This window comes from Tachyglossus aculeatus, chromosome 3 (genome assembly GCF_015852505.1).
Source record: "Tachyglossus aculeatus isolate mTacAcu1 chromosome 3, mTacAcu1.pri, whole genome shotgun sequence".
Taxonomy (NCBI): Eukaryota; Metazoa; Chordata; class Mammalia; order Monotremata; family Tachyglossidae; genus Tachyglossus; species Tachyglossus aculeatus.
Window position 1 is genome coordinate 47,322,648 of NC_052068.1, and position 23,486 is coordinate 47,346,133.

At 41.5% G+C, this 23,486-nt stretch overlaps 1 protein-coding gene across 1 annotated transcript in view; it reads left to right on the plus strand.

Annotated features, from left to right (window-relative positions):
• CTNNA3 (catenin alpha 3) overlaps window positions 1-23,486 on the plus strand; it is a 1,398,597-nt gene that overhangs the window by 1,308,020 nt on the left and 67,091 nt on the right. The window contains exon 16 of the mRNA XM_038743931.1: window positions 23,223-23,328. Coding sequence (XP_038599859.1) covers window positions 23,223-23,328 — 106 coding nt within the window. The remainder of the gene's footprint in view (window positions 1-23,222; window positions 23,329-23,486) is intronic.

Consider the following 23,486-nt stretch of genomic DNA (forward strand, 5'->3'; position numbering starts at 1 on the left):
CTGTGTGGCAAGCACTGTTCTAAGCACTGGGGTAGATTCAAATTAATCAGGTTGGACACAGGCCATGTCCCACATGGGGCTGAAACTCTTCATCCCCATTTTGTAGATGAGGTAACTGAGGCACAGAGAAGTGAAGTAACTTGCTCTAGGTCACACAGCCCGACAAATGGCAGAGATGGGATTAGAACCCAGGTCTTTCTGATGCCCAGCCTCGATCCACTAAGCCTCACTGCATTAGAAACAAGAATGGATTTTTCCACTATAAAGTTCTATTCACTTAATGTACCTCCCATGCCAAAAAAAAATGCTTTTATTATTTATGTTCTACTAGAAAATGGGTTGGTGTAAGTGTGAAGGAGGCTTTAGCAGGGCTGAGAGAGTGTGGATAACCCTCTGTAAACCACCACCCCCAAATCAATTCCGTAATGTAAGTCTCCATCTTAAAGTCTGCATGACGGGACTGAGATTCATCTGCTAGGCCATAAGCTCCTTTCGGGAAGGGAACATTTCTACCAACTCTATTGCATTGTATTTTCCCAAGCATTTAGTACATTGCTCTGCCCACAGTAAAAGATCAATAAATACCAAAAAAGCTGAATTGGTTGATTGATTTATCTACCCATGTTACCATGGTTGTCTACTCCTTTTGAGCTGGATTTCCAGACTTGCTCCCCTCAGGTCTCTAAAGAGGGTCCAATCTAGCCTGTCATTCATTCATTCATTCAGTTGCATTTATTAAGCATTTACTGGGTGTAGAGCACTGTACTAAGAGCTTGTTATCATGCTCCCTGAAGCTGGTCCCTGCCCAATCCCCACCTCTGCCCCTTAAAATCCCCGATCTCTCTCCTGACACCATCCCCTCCATGCTGAAAATGAAAAAAAGTAGGCACCTATGGTTGGTTGATGGGAGTCTCCAGTGATATTAAAAATTAAAACTGCATACAGATTTTAGGATACTGTTGCCAGAAAGGTTTTCAGTGTGGTCTGAAGTCACAGTCGCTTTATAATTTTTCAGGAGCCCAAAAATAACCCAAAACCTGTTTTGTGGAATTTCCTCCTTTTAACTTATAATGATAATGATAATAATGGTGGCATTTGTTAAGCACTTACTATGTGCAAATTATTGTTCTAAGCACTTGGGGGGATACAAGGTGATCACGTTGTCCCACGTGGGGCTCACAGTCTTAATCCCCAGTTTACAGATGAGGTAACTGGGGCTCAGAGAAGTTAAATGACTTGCCCAAGGTCACACAGCAGACATGTGGGGGAGCAGGATTAGAACCCATGACCTCTGACTCACAAGCCCGGGCTCTTTCCACTGAGGCACACTGCTTCCCTGTGTGGCCCAGCTTCTCACATTTTCTAGAGAACCGAAGAGGAAGAAAAACCCAAACCCATTTTTTTTTTTACTTTTCGCATACTTTGAGAGGTGTAGAGGAGAAAATTCAACCTAATAGCTAAAATGACTGGGATTATCAATGAATTCCTATTGTACATGCTAGGCATGTGTCTAGTACTATGGAGAATTAATACCTTATTAGCCAGATGCCTTAATTATAATGATATATTCTGAAAAATAATCCTCTTGAATATTTTATACCATTGGGAACATTTTGATGTAGAAATTCTTTTCCTTTATGCTAACTAAGGCACCAGGTTCACATTTCTTGTCTTCCAAACTTTTCAATATGTTCTTGAGAAATAAATTTACCTGGGAATTGCAGAACAATCAAATCCAAGCTATCACAATCTTTTGTGCTATAGGGAAATGAGCAATTGAGAGAGTAGGAAATTACCTGTGGGAATCTAGCATTTGGGAAAATCATTATTCCTTTCAAATTCCCAGTGCTGCAATACATAACTTTACTGGTCTTTAGTGACCTAATGTACCTTTAAAGGTGCCTGGTTGAACACTCTAGGGCTCACCCTGGTTTACACTTGGGAAGATCAGCATTTTCATTGTAAAGAGGGAGAAACCAAGGTAATTGAAGGTCCTGTAAATTGCCCTATGGTACATATCAGTGGCAAAGACCCAAAACACAAATTGCCTGATATTAGGCTCATAGGACAGCCCAGATGAAGCTTTTTCAGAAAGATTTGGGTGGTAGCTATTCAATCATCTCACATGTCCTTTTTGAACAAGAAGAATAATTTCTGCTGCATGCTCTTTACCTGTTGAAAGTCATTAGACTTTAGCGACAACTGTGGTAAATCCTGATGGCTGATCCAGGTAAATCATTAATCAATCATATTTATCGAGTGCTTACTATGTGCAGTGTACTGCATTAAGCAAATGGGAGAGTATAAAAGAGTTGGTAAACACATTCCCTGCCCACAGTGAATTTACCATCTAGACAAGGATACAGACATTAACATAAATAAATTACAGATAAAATACAGGGACCATTATCTTCAGAAGTATTTACTGGGTGCTTTCTCCATACAGAACACTCTGTTAAGCACCTAAGGTTCATTCAGCAACCCAGAACAACTTCAACATCACCTCATTCCTATTCCAATCAAAAGTTCATGATAAATTAAAATTACAATAAGACATTCAGTGTGCCCAGCTATTCGGGCCACAACCTCATATGACCATTGAATACATTTTGCCCGGGACTTCATCTGGAGAGTTTCAGAGGATTCGAGACCTGTATTCCATCATCTGTTAGGCTCCTTTGTAATAGTCAGGAGCAATCCCTGCCTGAAGGACTCCATTTTCAAGTTTTACCTTTAAGGGAAATGCCGGTAATTTTGGGAAGTGTCACAATCCATCACTCAGTCAATGGAATTTATTGAGCAGCTTCTGTGTGTGGAGCACTGTACTAAGTCTTTGGGAGAACACAGACCATAGCATTGATAGCCACGTCCCTTTCCCACAAGCAGTTCACAGTCTAGAGTGAGGGACAGACATTGAAATAAATCAGTAAATTATATATATGCTGCAGGACTGAAAGTGGCGTGAACATCAAGTGCTTAAAGGGTGGAGATCCAAATGCACAGGTAACACAGAAGGAAGAGGGAGTAGGGGAAAAGGGGGCTTAATTGGAGAAGGTCTCTTAGAAGAGGGGTGAGTGGTAGTCTGTCTTAAATGAAGAAGGAGGGAGTTACAGGCCAGAGTGAGGATTTGGGCAAAGGGTCAGTGTCAAGATGAACAAGATCAAAGTAGAGTTTGCATTAGAGGAGCAAATTGTTTTGGTTGTGGGCCTGGGATTCAGAAGGACCTGGATTCTAATCCTGACTTTACCTCTCATCTGCTCTATGACCTTGGGTCTAACACCTGACATCTCTGTTCCTCAGTTTTCTCCACTGTAAATTAAGGATTAAGACTGTGAGCCCATGTGAGCCATGGACTGTGTCCAACCTGATTATCTTCTATATCTACCGCAGAACTTAGAACAGTGCCTGACACATTCTCATTTTCATCTGCCTATATCTGTGCTTTAAAAAGTCAGAAGAGCTTCATCAAACTCAACATGTCCAAGACTGAACTCCCTATTTCCCCCCCCAAACCGTGCCCTCTCCCTGACTTTCCCATCACTGTGGACGTCACTACCATCCTTCTGTCTCACAAGCCTGCAACCTTGATGTCATCCTTGACTCTGCTCTGTCATTCACCCCACACATCCAATGCATCACCAAAACCTGCTGGTCACACCTCCACAGCATCGCCAAGATCCTCCCTTTCCTCTCCATCCCAACTGCTACCTTGCTGGTTCAATCTCTCATCCTATCCTGACTGGATTACTGCATCGGCCTCCTTCCTGATCTCCCATCCTCCTGTCTCTTCCCGCTTCAGTCTATACTTCACTCTGCTGCCTGGATTATCTTTCTACAGAAACGCTCTGGGCATGTCACTCCCCTCTTCAAAAATCTCCAGTGGCTGCCTGTCAACCTACGAATCGAGCAAAAACTCCTCACTCTCAGCTTCAAGGCTCTCCATCAACTCGCCCCTCCTACCTCACCTCCCTTCTCTCCTTCTCCAGCCCAGCCCACACACTCCACTCCTCTGCCGCTAACCTCCTCACTGTGCCTAGTTCTCACCTGTCCCGCCATCAACCCCTTGCCCACATCCTACCTCTGGCCTGGAATGCCTTCACTCCACACATCTGCCAAACTAGCTCTCTTCCTCCCTTCAAAGCCGTACTGAGAGCTCACTTCCTCCAGGAGGCCTTCCCAGACTTAGCTCCCCTTATTTTCTCCTCCTCCTCCCCTCCCCATCGCCCCCACTCACTCTCACTGCCCTACCTCCTTCCCCTCCCCACAGCACTTGTGTATATTTGTACATATTTATTACTCTATTTTATTAATGATGTGCATATATCTGTAATTCTATTTATTTTGATGGTATTGACACCTGTCTACTTGTTCTGTTTTGCTGTCTGTCTCCCCCTTCTAGGCTGTGAGTCCATTGTTGGGTAGGGACTGTCTCTATATGTTGCCAAGTTGTACTTTCCAAGACCTTAGTACAGTGTCCTGCACACAGTAAGTGCTCAATAAATACCATTGAATGAATGAATGGAGAACTATTTTGCTGAACTGGAGGTTGACAGCCATCAAAACCTTCCTCTGCCCCCTGTTCCTTTTGGCAAGAAGAAAGTATAATCGGTGATATAATATGTTTTAATAGTTTGAAGGAAAATATTTGCCTTGTAAATTGGACTATCAAGATTGAAGGAAGTTTATTGATATGGACAAAAGGAAAGAAGCTATGGAGGATGGAAGAGAAAGTAAAACCAAGATAAGAGAGAAAGCATGCCTAAAAGCCAACATCAGGCTGAATTCCCTGATTGATCCCCATCTTCCATCCCATCAGCCTCTCTTAAGCCTCATGTATATCTGGTTTGTATTCCATTTATTGATTCATTTGGTGCTTTTATTCTGCCTATCTTCTCCATTAAGTTGCAAACTCCTTGAGGTGAGCTTTTATGGAATGCTTCCAAGCACCTAGTCCAGTGCTCTTACTTGTACAAGATGCTTAACAAATACCACTACTAATTAGGATTATGAAAAATGATATCGTGGTTCAGTGGAAAGAGCACAGGCTTGGGACTCAGAGGACATAAGTTCTAATCCCCGCTCTGCCACCTGTCAGCTGTGTGACTTTGGGCAAGTCACTTAACTTCTTTGTGCCTCAGCTCAACTGTAAAATGAGGATTAAGACTGTGAGCCCCACATGGGACCACTTGATTACCTTGCATCACCTCCCAGTGCTTAGAACAGTGCTTGGGACATAGTAAGTGCTTAACAAATACCATTGTTATTATTATTATTATTATTATTATTATTATTATTATTATTATATACCTACAAGATGATTCCTTTAAGAGCCAATTTGAGATGGTATGTTTTTTTCTCCTGTTTTATAGATCTATTTACGTTAATAACAACAATGTGTTATATTTATGTTACTATGCAATTGTTTGCTGCTGACCTTTTGCTGTATGAAAAAGTGTTTCCCAAAAGACTGTTTCAAATGGTCACACCAGAAGTGCGACTACATCTTAATTTTGGGGGGATTGGAGTAGCAGAGAAAGAATGTCCTGGTGTGTGTGGCCAATACTGGGGAGGCCCAAATGGTACAGCAGATTCACTGGATTTTGGAGATTCCATTCAGCCTTGACTGGGAAGAGAAGCCACCTTGATTTATATTGATTTAAATGAGTAAAGGCAGAATACTAGACCAAAGCCAGATCCCATTCACTCATTCATTCATTCAGTTGTATTTATTGAATGTTTACTGTGTGCGCTCCCAGAAACCTGAGCCCCTATAGCTAAAGACAATTAGAATCAAAGTCCTAGGTTTTCCGCAGTAGGAAAAAAGACCTACCTTTTGCCCATTCCTACATCTGATGGTATCTGAGGCAACAGTATAGACCCAGGTACAAGGGTGAGGTTCCTGCCTGATACTTTCTCAGAGAGGCATGTATGGTCTAGTCAAGTGCTGCTGTGTGGCTTAGGGACACTCTGCTTCACCAGAGTACCTCTATGATAAACTCTTCTTCTTTCAAATAATAATAATAATAATAATAATAATAATAATAATAATAATGGCATTTATTAAGCACTTACTATGTGCAAAGCACTGTTCTAAGTGCTGGGGAGGTTACAAGGTGATCAGGTTCTCCCACGGGGGGCTCACAGTCTTAATCCCCATTTTACAGATGAGGTAACTGAGGCCCAGAGAAGTTAAGTGACTTGCCCAAAGTCACACAGCTGACAATTGGCGGAGCCAGGATTTGATCCGATGACCTCTGACTCCAAAGCCTGTGCTCTTTCCACTGAGCCACGCTGCTTCTCAAATGATGGGTTGGCGTTTATAAATATTTCTTTTCCTTAAAAAAGCAGCAGAGCCTCTTTGTTGACCTCCCTGCCTCATGTCTCTCCCCTTATCAGCCCATATTGCACTGCCCACATCATTTTTCTTAAAAAAAAAAATACTTGATCCACTTCTCCCTTCTCCTCAAAAACCTCTCCTTGATGGATGCTCATATGTCTTCATCAAACAAAAGTTTAACATCAGCTTGAAGGCACTCAAATCAATTCACCCCCTTAAGCCCTTCGATAGTCACCCCTCACTCAGCCCTACAGCACCTATGTACATTCCCAACTGTGATTTCTTTCCCTGTCTGCCTCCCCCTCTAGTAGGTAAGCATTTTATGGGCAAGGATTGTGTTTTCTTACTCTATTGTACTGTACTCTCCCAAGTGTTTAGAATAGTGGTCTGCATACCAAAAGTGTCCAGTAAATATCATTGATTTATTGTTTGATCCGTCTCGGAGAATTGGTCCAGATTTTGGAGAAGTGATTCAGGAGGATTTTGGAAACATTACACTCTAAATAATAAATGTTGATGATACACTTTTTCACAAATGGAAAAATGAACATTAACTCTGCCCCTAAGATTTGGCAGTATTTGGAAGGAGCAATAGGAGCTCTTAAATCACAGTGATTTAAAGGGGAGACTTCAAAAAGTGCTTAGGTTTTGTAAGAATTTGTGTATATGATTAATGCCAAGGCCACTGAAAACAGAAAAAGGAGGAATTCACACAGTTAGAGAGTGAGATTGTATTTACAGTACATTGGTTTTGATTAATGTGTTCACTCAGAGAAGTAATATGTGGAATGAGAGGGAAGACCTGTTTTCAAATGCCTATGTTGGGTACAAATTTTCCCATTATTCATAAAAAGAGTATTGATGAATAATGACTTGGATAACTTTAGATAATTTTCCATGCAAATGGGAAAACATAAACAGCCTTTCTTTTGAATTCTGGCCTTCTAATATGGGTAGGCATTTATCATTATTAACAGTATCAGCAGGGGACCAGCACATTCTGAGCATCTACTTATCAGACACCACAACCAGTTTCTTGATTAGTTCCAGCAATGTGCTATGTGCTCTACATAACATTATTTGGGATTAAATCACTAAATATAATATCAAATAACATGGTCAGTGCATCTTCATAAATGAAACAATGCTTGCAAAGACACACGTTTAGTTGGTGAGTTTTGTGAGGAGGATGCCTAAACAACTGCTCTTATGGAGAGCTGAAATAGGAAGACTGAAAACAAGGAACACAGAAAAAGTATTAAAGACACAATAAAGCAAAACCTTAGATGATATAGCAAAATGAATAGCCATGAGATGGAGGGTTCACAACCGACCTACAGTTGCATGAGAGGAGTTTAACTTGGTTTAGAGATTTGTCTGGACACTTCAACAGCTCTACCAATCCCGAGTCAAAGGTGTTGAACTATAATTAAACGTGGTTCCACTTCCCCTGCCAGTCATATGACACAATCTTGACACTGCCTGATGCCTGTCCCCGTAATCGTCTTGGCTCCCACCACTCCTACAGTTCTGGCAACAATTGGAGCTCTCCTTATCCAGCTGAGGGGGTCCCAGTTGTGGTGGCCCACACTGGGGTCTCCCACTGCCTCTGCCTTGCAGGTCAGCTGTAGGTTCATACGTACATTACATTTTCAGAGGATACTACTCATACTAATTTCCCCGTGACTTATCTGCTCTTCTGCAATCGGCTTGGATTTCTTCCTCTCAGCCTTCACAGAAATTCCTGTCTCCTCCTTCCCTGGTGCCACCTCCTGCTTAGAAGATTGTGCAACCTAGTATTTAAAACTGTGAAGCCCAACAATGAGTAGCCATTATAAACCACTAGTTTATCAGATTATCTTGAAGGATTTTGCCTTAATAATGCTTCATAGAGCAAAATGTGCCAACCTGTTATTGAAACCAACAGAAATGGTACCATTCATTCATTCATTCATTCAATTGTATTTATTGAGCACTTACTGTGTGCAGAGCACTGTACTAAGCACTTGGGAAGTACAAATCGGCAACATATAGAAACGGTCCCTACCCAACAGTGGGCTCACAGTCTAGAAGGAGGAGACATACAACAGAAGAAAACAAGTAAACGGGTGTCAATACTATCAGAATAAATAGAATTATAGCTATATAAACATCATTAGTAAAATAAATATAGTATGTACTAATAAAATAGAGTAATAAATAGGTAGAAATATGTACAAGCGCTGTGAGGAGAGGAATGGGGGCGATGGGGAGGGGAAAAGGATGAGGGGAGGAAAAAGGGGGGGCTCAGTCTGGGAAGGCCTCCTGGAGGAGGTGAGCTCTCAGTAGGGCTTTGAAGGGAGGAAGGGAGCTAGTTTGGCAGATGTGCAGAGGAAGGGCGTTCCAGGCCAGAGGAAGGATATGGGCCTGGGGTCGATGGTGGGACAGGCGAGAACGAGGCACAGTGAGAAAGTTAGCGGCAGAAGATCGGAGGGTGCGGGCTGCACTGTAGAAGGAGAGAAGGGAGGTGAGGTAGGAGGGGGCGAGGTGATGGACAGCCTTGAAGCCGAGAGTGAGGAGTTTTTTGCTTGATTGGTACCAGGTACAGTATCAGGTACTGTAAGCTTTTTCAGGGCAGAGATTATGTCAACTTAGTCTATTTTAATCTTTCAAGCATTTACTGTAGTTCGCTGCACAGAGTAAGCACTCAATAAATACCTTGATCGACAGGGAATACAACCGTACAGTGAATAGAACTTTACATATATTCATCATGTGCCAGAAATTTTTGGTCATGCGTCAATCTTATTAGCCTTAGCCAATCAATTATTTGAGTGCTTGCTGTATGCAAAACATTGTACTAAGTGCTTGAGAGAGTACAATACGAAAGAGCTTGGAGACACAACCCCTGCCCTCCAGGAGGTTATAATCTAGGGGGAAGACAGATTTTCAAATAAATTATAGGTAGTGGAAATGGCAAAGTATAAGGCTATGTCAAGCACTTAGTACAGTGCTTTGCACACAGTAAGCACTAAATAAATACCACTGATTGATAAGCAGTGTCCTACCTGATTACTTTGTATCTTAGTACAGTGCCTGACACATAGTAACTGCTTAACACATAGCTCCATTGCTTTTAGAATCATTCATTCATTCAGTCATATTTATTGAGCGTTTACTGTGTGCAGAGCACTGTACTAAGTACTTGGAAAATACAATTCAGCGATAAAGAGAGACAATCCCTGCCCATACCAGGATTACAGTCTAGAAACATGGCTTTCCTGTTGTTAGTGTTGTGAACAGGAGGAATTTAAAGAAGAGGCAGAGCTGCTAACTTATTTTCACATTTGCTTTTTTCTTACTTGAGGGGAAAAAAAAAGAAACCAAGAAAGCATGCATGACTTGGGAGTTTGACAAAGATAAATGACAGGACTGGTAGAATAAATTAAACAGGAAAGCTACTATTCCCTTTGTAGCCCTTTGATAAGTAAAGAAAAAGCAAAGTTACTATCATTTAACCCTTAAGCCTGAGATAAGTAACATTGAAATATCTTGTTCTTGTGGTACCATTTCTAGGGAAACATGAACTGCTTTACAGAAAGAAGCAGTCTGAAATGGCAAAAACGAAATGACATACACTTGCCTTCCAAATGTTGGTTAATATTTTCACCTTTTCTGGTGCCAGTTTTAGCTTTAGGTCTCAAGTCCAAACATATGTTGTAATAAGCTTCCAACTTGATGCAGTCTGGTGAATTTAGATCTTCATCTTCTTCAAAGACAAATGTTGAGGTTTCTTGCCATATTGTCTTTGTATTAATTTGCCTACAGCTTTTAAAAAAGGCCTGCTAAAGAAATTCCCCTCATTTTTTTCTTACTCTGGGAGTTTATTGGTTTTTGATCTGGTGAGGATGTTCAGTGGAATTGACTGCTAAATAATATTGTTTTACAGGATTTGAAATCAAGCAAAAACAAGGAAAATTAAATCTAATTGTCCATCAAAAGGCACCCAGAATTTAAAGGGAAAGATCTTCCTTGAATGGAAACAATTCCCACAGAAATAAAAAGCTTGCCATCCTAAGAAATAAAAATCTATATAGGATCTCGTAAATGATTTTTACATTTACGGAAGCTTTCCAAAGATCATGTGCCTCTGATCCAGATTCTTAAGGAGGCAAGATTAAAAACAACAAAAAAAAAAAAAAAAAAAGAGATCCAACATTTGTTTTCATTAAAGGTTAGCGGAGAATATGTGGACTTGTGCATATTGCAGGGCTCAGAATTGGTTGAGGCAGATGTTGAACACAGGATTTTTGTTTTAAAATCTTGTGAATTTTGTTAATGTCTATTTCAGTGTCTACACTCTCTCCATCACTGGGTCCCACAATTTCCCTTTAATAATAATCATTATTACATTATTAATAATAATGCTAACATTTATTTAGTACTTACTATAAACCAAGCACTGTGAGGATGCTAGTTAATCAAAGCAGACCCAGTCCCTGTCCCATCTGGGGCTTACAGTCTAAGAGGGAGAAAAGGTATTTCATCTAGATTTTAGAGATAAGGAATCTGAGGCACAGAGAAGTGATTTCCGAAGGTTATACAAGTGGCATTGACTCCCATTCCTGGAATCTGTCCATTAGGCCATCCTCTTCCTGAGGTTACTTTCTTCTTCCTTGTAACAAGGTTTGTCCCCAATTTAGAGTGCTGTTCCCACGTAACCATCCTGCCTCTGACTGTGGGACCAACTCATGTCCTAGAATAGAACAGAGGAAATTTACTTAACACCTATTCTAGAATGCTCCCATGTTCATGAAAAGGTTCATGAAATTCACTCTTACATTTTCAGATTTGGTCATGCAAGCCTAGAGGACATTCATTCATTCGTTCATTCAGTGGTATTTTTTGGGCGCTTACTGTGTGCAGAGCACTGTACTAAGTGCTTGGAAAGTACAATTTGGCATCAGATACACACAGTCCCTACCCAACAAGGGGCTCACAGTCCAGTTAGAAAGGATGACTTTGTTAGCAGAATTCTGCCAGTTGTTTGCTCAAGGATATTTGCAAAGTCCTGCAGGATTGAAAAGTATGTTAACAAGATGGAGAAGAGAGACTAAAGCTACCAAGTATCCCAAATCAAATGCACGGGACAAATGCACTAAGAAACGCTTGTGTACCAAAATAATTCTAGCACAATCCAACAGGTTTTGTTTGCTTTCGTGTAACTACATTTATTTTATTTCTTGCAGTTTATGGAAGAGAAAAGGGCTTGGTTCAGGCCCTCTTCAAGGGTTAAATCAATTATTGTTATCATGATTGAACTGCTAGGGAAAATCCAACTACAAAAAAATGCAAGTCAACCAGGTCTACGCTGCAGAACAACTTGACAATAAAATGTTCTTTTGCTTTGAAAGCTTGGGTTACTCGCTACAATAAGACAAATAAGAAGGATGGTTTTCCTACAACACACTTGATAAATTCCTCCATCTAATTTTTCTTGAAAAAAGGAAAAGAGGCCAGGCCTTGCAAGCAGTCAATAATCAATTGAGGATGTTTGGAAACTCTGAAGCAAATAGCAAACTCAAGGAACAGGAGAATAAAAGTAGCTTTTACTTTTCCTGGGCTAATGTTGACTCTAGACTGTAAGCTTGTTATGTGCAAGGAAGATGTCAACCAACTCTGCTATATTGCACTCTCTTAACTGATCTGTGCAGTGCTCTGCACATATTAAGAATTTAATAAATTCGACTAATCATTTGATTGATATTCTCTCCCACACTCTCTAACTCAGCAAGAACTTTCATAAGCACCTAGTACAGTGATCCGCACACAGTAGCGCTCAATAAATATGATTGACTGAATCAATCATTCAGTCAATCATATTTATTGAGTGCTACTGTGTGCGGAACACTGTACTAAGCACTTGGAAAGTGCAATTCAGCAATAAAGAGAGACAATCCCTGCCCACACTGGGCTTACAGTCTAGAAGGGGGGAGACTGACATCAAAACAAATAAACAGGCATCTATATAAATAAATAGAATTCTCTCTCTCTCTCTCTCTCTCTCTCTCTCTCTCTCTATATATATATATATATACATCGAAACAGGCAATAGTACAAATAAATAATGTACATATATACACAAGTGCTGTGGGGTGGGGAAGGGGGTAAAGGAAAAGGAGTAAGTTGGGGCGACTGAGAGGGGAGGGGGAGCTGAGAAAAGGGGGTCTTAGTCTTGCAAGGCCTCTTTGAAGAGTTGAGCCTTCAGTAGGGCTTTAAAGTGGGGAAGTGTGGTTGTTTGGCAGATTTGAGGAGGGAGGGTGTTCCAGGCCAGAGGTGAAAGGCGGGACAGGTGAAAATGAGGCACAGTGAGAAGGTTAGTACCAGAGGAGTTGAGTGTGTGGGCTGAGCTGTAGAAGGAGAGAAGGGAGATTGGGGGGGGGGGGCAAGGTGATGGAGAGCTTTGAAGCCAATAATAAGGAGTTTTTGCTTGATAAGGAGGTTGTTAGGCAAGCACTGGAGATTTTTGAGGAGGGGGATAACATTCCCAGAACGTTTCTGTAGAGAGATAATCTGAGCAGCAGAGTGAAGTATGGACTGAACTGGGGAGAGACAGGAGGTTGGGAGGTCAGAAAAGATGCTGATGCAGTAATCCAGTCGTGATAGGATGAGTGATTATACTAATATGGTAGTGGTTTCGATGGAGAGGAAAGGACGGATCTTGGTGATGTTGTGAAGGTGAGAATGGCAGGCATTGGATATGTGGGGTGAGAGAGCGGAGTCAAGGATTATTTTATTAATGGTGTGCAAATAGCTATAATTCTATTTATTCTGATGGTTTTGACACCTGTCTAACATGTTTTGTTTTGCTGTCTCTCTCCCCCTTCTAGACTGTGAGCCCGTTGTTGGGTAGGGACCATCACTATACATTGCCAATTTGTACTTCCCAAATGCTTAGGACAGTGCTCTGCACACAGTAAGTGCTCAATAAATACAATTGAATGAATAAATGAATGAATGACACCAAGGTTACTGGCTTGTGAAATGGGAAGGATGGTTGTGCCATCCACAGTGATGGGAAAGTCAGGGAGAGGACAGGGTTTGGGAGGGATGATAATGAGCTCTGTCTTTAAACTGATGTTTAGCCAACTCTCACTGGACATCCTCATTGTTCAGTTCAGTGCATTTCTGTTCAGTGTTGTATTTCTGGATCAGTGTCTTATGAAACTGTCCAGCGGTGCTAAACTTACATGGAGATTTTTGAGAGAACCCCAGATCTCAGTGTTGCCTGTAAATCTGTTTCTTTGATATTCATACACTGAAGCAATGATAAGGGGAATAAACTAGAGGTCCCAGCAGTTATGTTAGCACTGACAGCTGGATTGACCATCAGCTGCTCTTCTCCTGACTCCCAAATGTAGTACATCCAATATATCTGAATGTGACTGTCAATCACTAAGGCAATGGAGAAGAACGCTCTTGTCTTGTCTTATGCCATCGAGTCGTCTCCGACCTATGGCGACACCATGGGCATATCTCTCCCAGAACGCAAACCTCCATTTGCAATCATTATAGCAGTGTATCCAGAGAGTTTTCTTGGTAAAAATACGGAAGTGGTTTACCATTGCCACCTTCCATGCAGTAAACTTGAGTCTCCGTCCTTGACCCACTCTCATGCCACTGCTGCCCTGCACAGGTAAGTTTTGATTTGAAGCATATTACCTTCCACTGCCCAAGCTAGGAATGGAATGGGTATGCCTCTGCTTGACTCTCCCTTCATACTCGAGACTAGTAGAATACTGGAAACTCTTCAGGTGCAACCCTAAGAGGAGGGAAGAAAGCTCACCCCACGCAAATAGAGATAAGGCTAAAATGGGCTATTTAGAACAGTAGGTCTTGAAAGAAGAGAGCTCACTGTCAGTTCTGGGGCCCAAAAGAAAATTGAATCTCTCCCCAACCCAGTGCCAAGTTAGGTTGTCCTGAGGCTGGGCTTAGATGGCAGCTCACTCAAGTTTCACATGTTGTCTCATCTCATGCTGTACAGACACACAGTGCAACACGGTGACATCATGCACAACATTTGGCTGTAAAAGGCTTCTTAACTGTCACCTCCAAATCTGCCTCAATGCCACCAAAGCCCTGATTTATGCCCTGCTATGCTAATGGATCATTCATTTATTCAGTCATATTTATTGAGCACTTACTGTGTGCAGAGCACTGTACTAAGCACTTGGAAAGTACAATTCGGGCAACAGATAGAGACAATCCCTACCCAACAATGGGCTCACAGTCTAGTAGGGAGAGACAGAGAACAAAACAAAACAAGTAGAAAGGCATCAATAGCATCAAAATCCTAACACCATCTTTGAGAAGGGCAGTGGTATGGCCTTCTTTGAGAGAAACTACATGACTGTCATCTTTGGAATGCCCTGCACAGCCATCCCCTGTTGTGCAGAATCCCAAGGGCTTGGATCATCATCAATTGTATTTATTGAGTGCTTACTATGTGCAGAGCACTGTACTAAGCGCTTGATTAGTACTTCATGGATTAATTACTTCACTTAGTATCTGAAGTCACCCTTGCTCTGACCTCAGGGAAATGACCTAGCAGTCGATACAGTAGACAAGAAAGAGCCCCTAGCCCTTACATTGGAAAGGGGATCGGGAAAAGAAATCTGGGAGAGCTGCTGTCACTGCAGCCCAATTTCACCTGGAGGGGGAAGTATGGGAAGGCTGAGAGTAACCTTTTCAAAATTCTAGACTTTGGCAGGAGAGGGGAGAGCAAACTTTATTATCTCTTCTGGATGTAGTCTATGTGTCTGTAGTAATGTCTGGGCCTAATGTAAACCCTCCCAGACTTGTAAGTGGACTTGTCCACTGAGAATTCCCAGAAACCAATCAGTCAATGATCTTTCATTGAGTGATTAATGTCTACCAACTCTATCATGTATTCTTCCAAGCGCTGAACTAAGAGCTTAAAAGAGTACAAAATGACAATAATACTAATAATAAAGATGGTATTTGTTAAGCGCTTACTATGTGCAAAGCGATGTTCTAAGCACTGGGGTAGATACAAGGTAATTAGGTTGTCCTGCTTGGGGCTCAGAGTCTTAATCCCCATTTTACAGATGAAGTAACTGAGACACAGAGATGTTAAGTGACTTGCCCAAAGTCCCACAGCTAAGTGGTGGAGTCAGAATTAGAACACACAACCTCTGACTCCCAAGCCTATGCTCTTGTCACTAAGCCATGGTGCTTCTCATAGACTTGGTATCCCTGTCCAAAAGGAGCTTACAGATTAATAGATGGGTTTACAGATGAGAATCAATCAGCCTTTCAAGTATCAGGGCCAGGGGCTTGGGCCACTGGGATAGAAGAACCATAGCCCAGTGTTCTCAGCCCTTCTTGCCAGGGAGAGTGTTTGCACAAGTGTTACATATGTGAAATACACTTCCAAGACCCCTTATTTATCCTCAAAACATTCCTTGGTGGAGCAAAGAGCAAAAATCCAGATATTTGGGTTCTGGGTTAAGATTATGTGGGATGTTAGATTTTTTCAGTTTTTTTTCTCTTTCCCTTTCATATTTTCCTCCGTTCTTACCTCTGTTGTAAATAGAAACACCTTTATAGCTCATCTAAGACATTTCATCCAGGTGACTCATGCCTCTTTGTAAATCTGGTGCAGAAGGAGGGCAGCTAGAACCACAATCTTGCACCTGTATGACTCAGATTTACCAAGTATCAGTGCAGAACCAGCCTACCCTGACCCTAGAACAGGACATTGCTGAGTGGAGATCGCCTTCATTACACACAGAGAGGCACATTTGTAATACTTTCCAGGCATAAAACATTTTGAATATCATTATAGGAAGTAAAATTAGTCAGGCCCTGCCTCTCTCCATATCATCTCTGATATGGATGATATCAGGCCACTACAGTACCATTTAGTGAAGCAAATGCATCTTTGAAAGTACTTGTTCCTCACTGATTACAGGATGGTTGATTGACCATGTCATTTTCAGTGAAAACCAGGTTTATGTGCTCCATCACGGGATATGTGAGTTGAAATCCCCCAATATTTTGGGATATCAATATTTCCAAGTCCCCTGAGCATGAAGTGCATACATTTAAAGGAGGCCAGTACAGCTGGGTCATGAACAAGGTACAAGGATATAAGCTCTTTGAAGGCAGGCACCAGATTTTTACCCTCTATTGCACTCTTTCCAAATGCTCAGCATGATGCTTAAGCACAGCAAGTGCTTGATAAGCATGATGGATGGAATGAGTGAGATAGGCTGATCTGGTTTACAGGGTCAGTGTCAATTTGAGGACATTTGTATATTTTATGGTCACTTTCTATTTTTCTAAAACTTCCCAGAAAAGAACTGCCTATACAGACTATACCCAGTTCAACAGGGCCAAGTTGTTTGCCTAGGAATGAACAGAAAAAAGAAAAGGAATGCTTTCCTTGTTTTTCATTAATTTGGTATTGTTAATGCTAATCTAAGGCCCCCAAGGAAAAATATTCCTAGATTCTTTGGTGAAAGACACAAATTGGCCCAATTAACCTTAATCACTACAGTTTGGCTTCTTAGAGTCTGTGATTAATCTACTCTGAGCAGAGGACATAAAGAAGTTTGCATAGAAACTGTCTTTACCCCATGCAGAGACATCTTAGAACTTTGGGTTTCTATTTGTTTCAACAACACTAAGTTTTCTGGAAACATAAATAGAGACAATAGTCAGAACCCAAGGACTTAAATAGATAAAATGTGCCCATCTCAACCACTAAAATGAAAAACTCAGGGTGAAAATTTGGGCAAGAATTGAAACCATGAAAAGAAACAGCATAGCCTAATGGAAAAAGCACAGGTCTAGAAGTCAGTGGATCTAGGCTCTGCCACTTACCTGCTATAACTTTGAGAAAATCACTTAATTTCTCTGCACCTTTTTCCTCATAGGTAAACTGAGGATTAAATACCTTCTTTTCCTTGCCCTTTAGACTGTGAGCCCCACGTGGGACAGTCACTGTGTCTGATCTGATTAAATTCTATCTACCTCAGTGCTTAGTATGGCACTTGGTACATAGTAAGCGCTTAACAAGAATTATCATTGTTATTATTATTATTCTTTCACAGGGCTCACATTTACTCATTTATCTTCCCAAGTTAGAGTATTTATTTCCTTGCAGAATAATTTTCTGAAAATGTTTCCCCCTAAGAACCAACGTTCATTAAGTAGCACATTTCAGTCTGCAAACATTTGAAATCTATCATAGTTTCAGTAATTGTAGATTCTGAGGGTACAAATTTGTTGGTTGGCATGATAGGGAGTTGTGGTTAGTAAAATATGCATTTTGTTCAGAGCTCAGTAGGAAGCGTCTTGCCAAACAATGCATTTAATTAAAAAAACAAGTAAGAGATTAATCGTTATCTGTCATATTGTATTATCGTCACTACTTAAGCCTTTTTTTTCTGCTGCCTAATACTGCTGCATTGTCACGTAGTATATATTTGAAGATAAGGGGAATTTTATTGCATTTGACATGGCTTATTAGTACAGTAAAATCTATTGACTCGAGGAAAAATGATGTTATTGTCTTTAGCTATAGTTTTGAGCTATGGTTCTTAGGAATAACCTTTATCCATTGTTGTAGTCCTTGAAAATTGATGCATTGCCTAAAGAGAGCTTAGGCAGCATTTATCCAAGTTGTACTTTCTCTGGAGGTGCAGAGGAACAATGAAGCCAAATGTCTTTCTTATGAAGCAGAAACCAAATGCGTTTCTTATAAAGCAAAAGCATTGTTTTCTAAAAAAAAGTATGTTTGATTTAAGTGCTGTGATTGAAGTTCTTTGTTATGTGCTTAGGATAAACAAAATGGAAAAAGTAATGTTGCACTTGAAAAGAAATACTTTCTTCCAGCTGAAGAAGAATGTCATAAGCAATAAGCAGTTAAAGCATAGCTTTAATTCTATTTGTTCTGATGATTTTGACACCTGTCTACATGTTTTGTTTTGTTGTCTAGAAGTCTCCCCCTTCTAGACTGTGAGCCCGTTGTTGGGTAGGGACCATCTGTATATGTTGCCGACTAGTACTGCCCAAGTGCTTAATACAGTACTCTGCACACAGTAAGCATGATACAAATACGATTGAATGAATGAATAAGAAATCTTATCAAGCCAACCTTCCCTCAGCCTCAAGTACACAGGTGCAAGACTGGCTCATGCTTACAATGAATTTAGAAAGCAACAGGCAAAAAAAGTGTTGCAAAGGGACCCCAGCAGAATTGTGGCAGCCTTATTTTCAGGTCTACAGTTCTCACTTAGCTGTCCAGTTACCTTTGCAGCCCAGGCAGTTCCCACGGTAGCAGCACAATCCACCTCATGCAACCCGACTCTTTTGCTATGGGCTAGTCATGTGGCAAACCCCTATTGATTGTTTTGATTGTCACTGAGGTTCACCCAGTGAGTATTGACTCTTCAACATGGAAATTCAAATAATCTTTTGAGGAGAGAAATCATCTCGGTGAATTTATGGGTAAAATCTCCAGTGGCTACCAATCAATGTGCGCATCAGGCAGAAACTCCTCACCCTCAGCTTCAAGGCTCTCCATCACCTCGCCCCCTCCTACCTCACCTCCCTTCTCTCCTTCTCCAGCCCACCCCGCACCCTCTGCTCCTCTGCCGCTAATCTCCTCACCGTGTCTCGTTCTCGCCTGTCCCGCCATCGACCCCCGGCCCACGTCATCCCCCGGGCCTGGAACGCCCTCCCTCTGCCCATCCGCCAAGCTAGCTCTCTTCCTCCCTTCAAGGCCCTGCTGAGAGCTCACCTCCTCCAGGAGGCCTTCCCAGACTGAGCCCCTTCCTTCCTCTCCCCCTTGTCCCCCTCTCCATCCCCCCCATCTTACCTCCTTCCCTTCCCCACAGCACCTGTATATATGTATATATGTTTGTACATATCTATTACTCTTTATTTATTTATTTATTTATTTTACTTGTACATATCTATTCTATTTATTTTATTTTGTTAGTATGTTTGATTTTGTTCTCTGTCTCCCCCTTTCAGACCGTGAGCCCACTGTTGGGTAGGGACTGTCTCTATATGTTGCCAACTTGTACTTCCCAAGCGCTTAGTACAGTGCTCTGCACACAGTAAGTGCTCAATAAATACAATTGATTGATTGATTTATGGGTCCTGGTCCGAAGCCTAGTTACCTGTCAGAGGTTCGGTTTTTGCAGCCAAAGGGACTTTGGAAGTTATTTGACTCCTTTCCAGTGGAGCTCCATCCTCCATCCCCACCATATATGTTCGCTTTAGTATCCCATAGCTGTCTATATGCTGAAATTTACCTTCTCAGACATACAGATCATCTCTGCCAATCCCCATCTTCCCCTGTCACCTTCTTACACTCTGATAACAATAATAATAATAATAATACTGGCATTTATTAAGTGCTTACTATGTGCAAAGCACTGTTCTAAATGCTGGGGAGGTTACAAGGTGATCAGGTTGTCCCACAGGGAGCTCACAGTCAATCCCCATTTTACAGATGAGGTAACTGAGGTGCAGAGAAGTTAAGTGACTTGCCCAAAGTCACACAGCTGACAAGTGGCGGAGCCGGCATTTGAACCCATGACCACTGACTCCAAAACCCGTGCTCTTTCCACTGAGCCATGCTGCTTCTCTAGCCCAGAGATCTGCTTCTTGATCCAGCCCCAGCCCTGGGGAACGAGTGTTGCCAGGCATGAAAGGGGGTGGTTGGGGGAGAGGTCAGTGGTGGCAGCAGTACATGATGCTTCCATATTCATGATGTTGCCTAAGTGGAAGCTTCCCCAATTAATTCATTCAGTCATATTTATTGAGCACTTACTATGGACAAAGCACTGTACTAAGTGCTTGGGAGAGTACAATATAACAATAAACAGACACGTTCCCTGCCCACAGTGAGCTTACAATCTACCTTCTGCAGCTAACATTGGGGAGAGGCAGAGTTTCCTCCCACCCCCATTCTGCCACTGTCACTGCTGTTGGGGACTGGGGAACTCCCCTTGCTTCTGCGAGTCTCTGCCATTGCTCTAGCCAGAGCAGATGGCAGAAGCAGAACACAAAAGTTGAGGGTGACTTTCCCTGCTTTGCTGCCAGCCTTGGGCCTTTTCTTCCTTGACCCCTCCACCCTCCTCCATGTTCTCCTACCAATACCACCAGGGATGATGTGGTGGGGAGCAGCTTCCACAGCCAATGAAATAAACAATCTAGGTAACAAAAATAGAGGTGGCCCTTGGAAAGACCAGGGAGAATTAGAGGTGAGCAAGTCGTGCTTTAGAGGGTCAGTGAATCAGGGAAGGCTGGGCTAGTAAAGATGGGAAGAGCTACTGCTTGGGCATATTTGATTAAGTGGACGAGCAGCATGGCCTAGTGGAAAGAGCACAGACCTGCCTGGGTACTAATCCTGCCTCCACTTATCTGCCATGTCACCTTGGTCAAGTCACTTAACTTCTCTGTGCCTCAGTTACCCCATCTGAAAAATGGAAATTAAATCCCCTCTCTCCAACTTAAATTGTGATCCCCCTGTGAGGAAAGGACTGTGTCCAACCAGACTGTCTAGTATGTACTCCAGCACTTAGTGCAATGTCTGGCACGGAATAAGCACAACAAATACCATAAAAAATCTGATGATCAGTAACATTAGTTTTGCTTTAAAAAAGAAGTAATTTCTGCCTCACTGTTATGGAACCTCTTGGATGTAGTCAACTCCTTTCATTTGCCTCTTTGACATATTCCCATATCCAGCATTGCCACAGCTGAGTACAGAACTGGGTTCTTTGAATCTGTCACTCTAAATAGGAAGAACCAAAGCAGTTTAGAAAAAGCAAAACAGAAATATGATGTGTTGAAGAGGAAGTGATGGAATAAGTTCTAGAAACAAAACCTCATTATGGCCTGGTAAAGGGAGGATGGATATCGAAGAATTGTCCGCTCCCTGTGTTCCTTGGTGTCAACTGGTCCTTTAATATCCTGTAGCTCTGACTTTGAATTCTTAATGTGAGGTTCATGAAGAATTAAATCAATTTCAGTTTGGATATTTGCACTTTTACTTCTTTTTGTTATCAGTCAACAGTATTGTTGAGCACCTAAATTTATGCACAGAGGGAGACCGAACATTTGGGAGAGTATAATAGCCTTAGTGGACATGATCTCTGACTTCAAGGAGCTTATGGTCTGGAAGAGGAGACAGACCCTAAAAGGATTATAGACAGAAAGAAGAAGGAAAGTGGATATGTATACAAATTGCCACTTAAGTAATAGGGTATGTAACAGGTACAAAAATGTTACAGATGATTATGAGTACAGAAGTTTATAATTGGGGAAGAAGTGTGGAAGAAGTATAATTGGAGAAGCAGCATGGTTTAGTGGAAAGAGAACGAGCTTGGGAGTCAGAGGTCGTGGGTTCTAATCCCGCCTCCGCCACTTGTCTGCTGTGTGACCTTGGGCAAGTTACTTAACTTCTCTGTGCCTCAGTTACCTCATCTGTAAAATGGGGACTAAAAATGTAAGCCCCAAGTGGGATAACCGGATTATCCTGTATCTACCCCAGCGCTTAAAACAGTGCTTGGTACATAGTAAGCGCTTAACAAATATCATGATTATTATTATTAACAGCTGAGGCGGTATCAAGGAGATAGAAGTTGGGGAGAAAATAATTTTAATTAGGAGGGCCTCTGAAGGATGTGACTTCTGAAGGTCTTTGAAGATGGGGACAGGTGTGCTCTGGCAGATTTGAAGGGGATAAAAATTCCTTTGAGTACAAGAAAGAGGTCAGAAGTGGGAAAGTTGAAAATGTGGCACAGTGAGTAGGTTGGTTTGAGAGGAACAAAGAGTATGAGCTCACATGTAGTGGGAGAAGACAGTGCATAAATAAGAGGGATTGAGTGTCTTAAAGCCAAAGGTCAGGGGTTTCAACTTGATGCCCACACATTGTCCCCCCAGATTTTAAAATCTCAGTTAATAAATCATGGACAAAATGATGCCAGCACTTAGGTTTTTTACAGCCTGGCAAACATCTAGAGTGAATATACAATGAACAGTCATACTTCCTGATTTCAACTGGATTGAATTACTACTGTGTTCTCTTCAGTCAGGTCAAAGTATAGATGCTGTGTGATTCCCAAATGGATATTTTATGAAAACACATTTGTGGGACTTAATTGTCCTAGAATTGTCATCCACTCTCAACACCTGCCTTACCCATATCTTACATATACTCTTCACTCCCTCCCAGCTAACTTTCTAACTGTACCTCTCTCAATCTGCTTTCCTTGACTCATTGTACATACTCTGCAACATGTTAGGGGCTTCCCAGACTTCAAATCCACCAAATCACTTTAAAAGTCTTCGTTAAAAGTCATAGCCTCCATTAAATCATTCCATTTAATTTCATCCACCCATCCATCCATCTCTCTCTGTCCTCAACCTCTCCAACTCTCTCTTCCTTTCCCATTTCTCTCTCTCTCTCTCTCTCTCTCTCTCTCTCTCTATAAAATATATATGTATTTATAGTTGTACATATGTAAATACATACATATAAATGTAAATTGTTTATTCTTTTTCCCTTTTTCGACTCTTACCAAGGGGATATTTGTTTTAACTATTGTTCTCACTGTAACTAGGCACAATACGTCTACTGGCTTCTGTTATTACATTGTAAACTCCTCAGATACAGGGGCAATGTTTGTTACTCTTGTAGCATGCTCCCAAGTAATTAGTTCAGTGCTCTTCACACAACAGGTGCTCAGTGAATGCTCATGGAAGATTGGATGAATGAATCAATTTGTTATTCCTTTTGACTAAATACCATTTCTTGGCATATGCTGTCGAGTTAACCACATTCCATTTGTTCCATTTACAGGGGCAGAGGTCCACTGAAGCATACATCTGAAGTTATCAACGCTGCCAAAATGATCTCCGAATCAGGATCAAGGATGGATATCCTAGCCCGGCAGATTGCCAACCAGGTATCTTATTTGAAAGTGGAGAGATTGATTTCTTCACCTTGAAAAATTGTATTTTATTAAGGCTGTTTGTAGTGATTGGTTCTTAGAAAAATGTTACTTTTCCACTTCATTTACCTTTATCTTTGCTTGATTATAATTGGACCTTCTGGGTGGTTGTT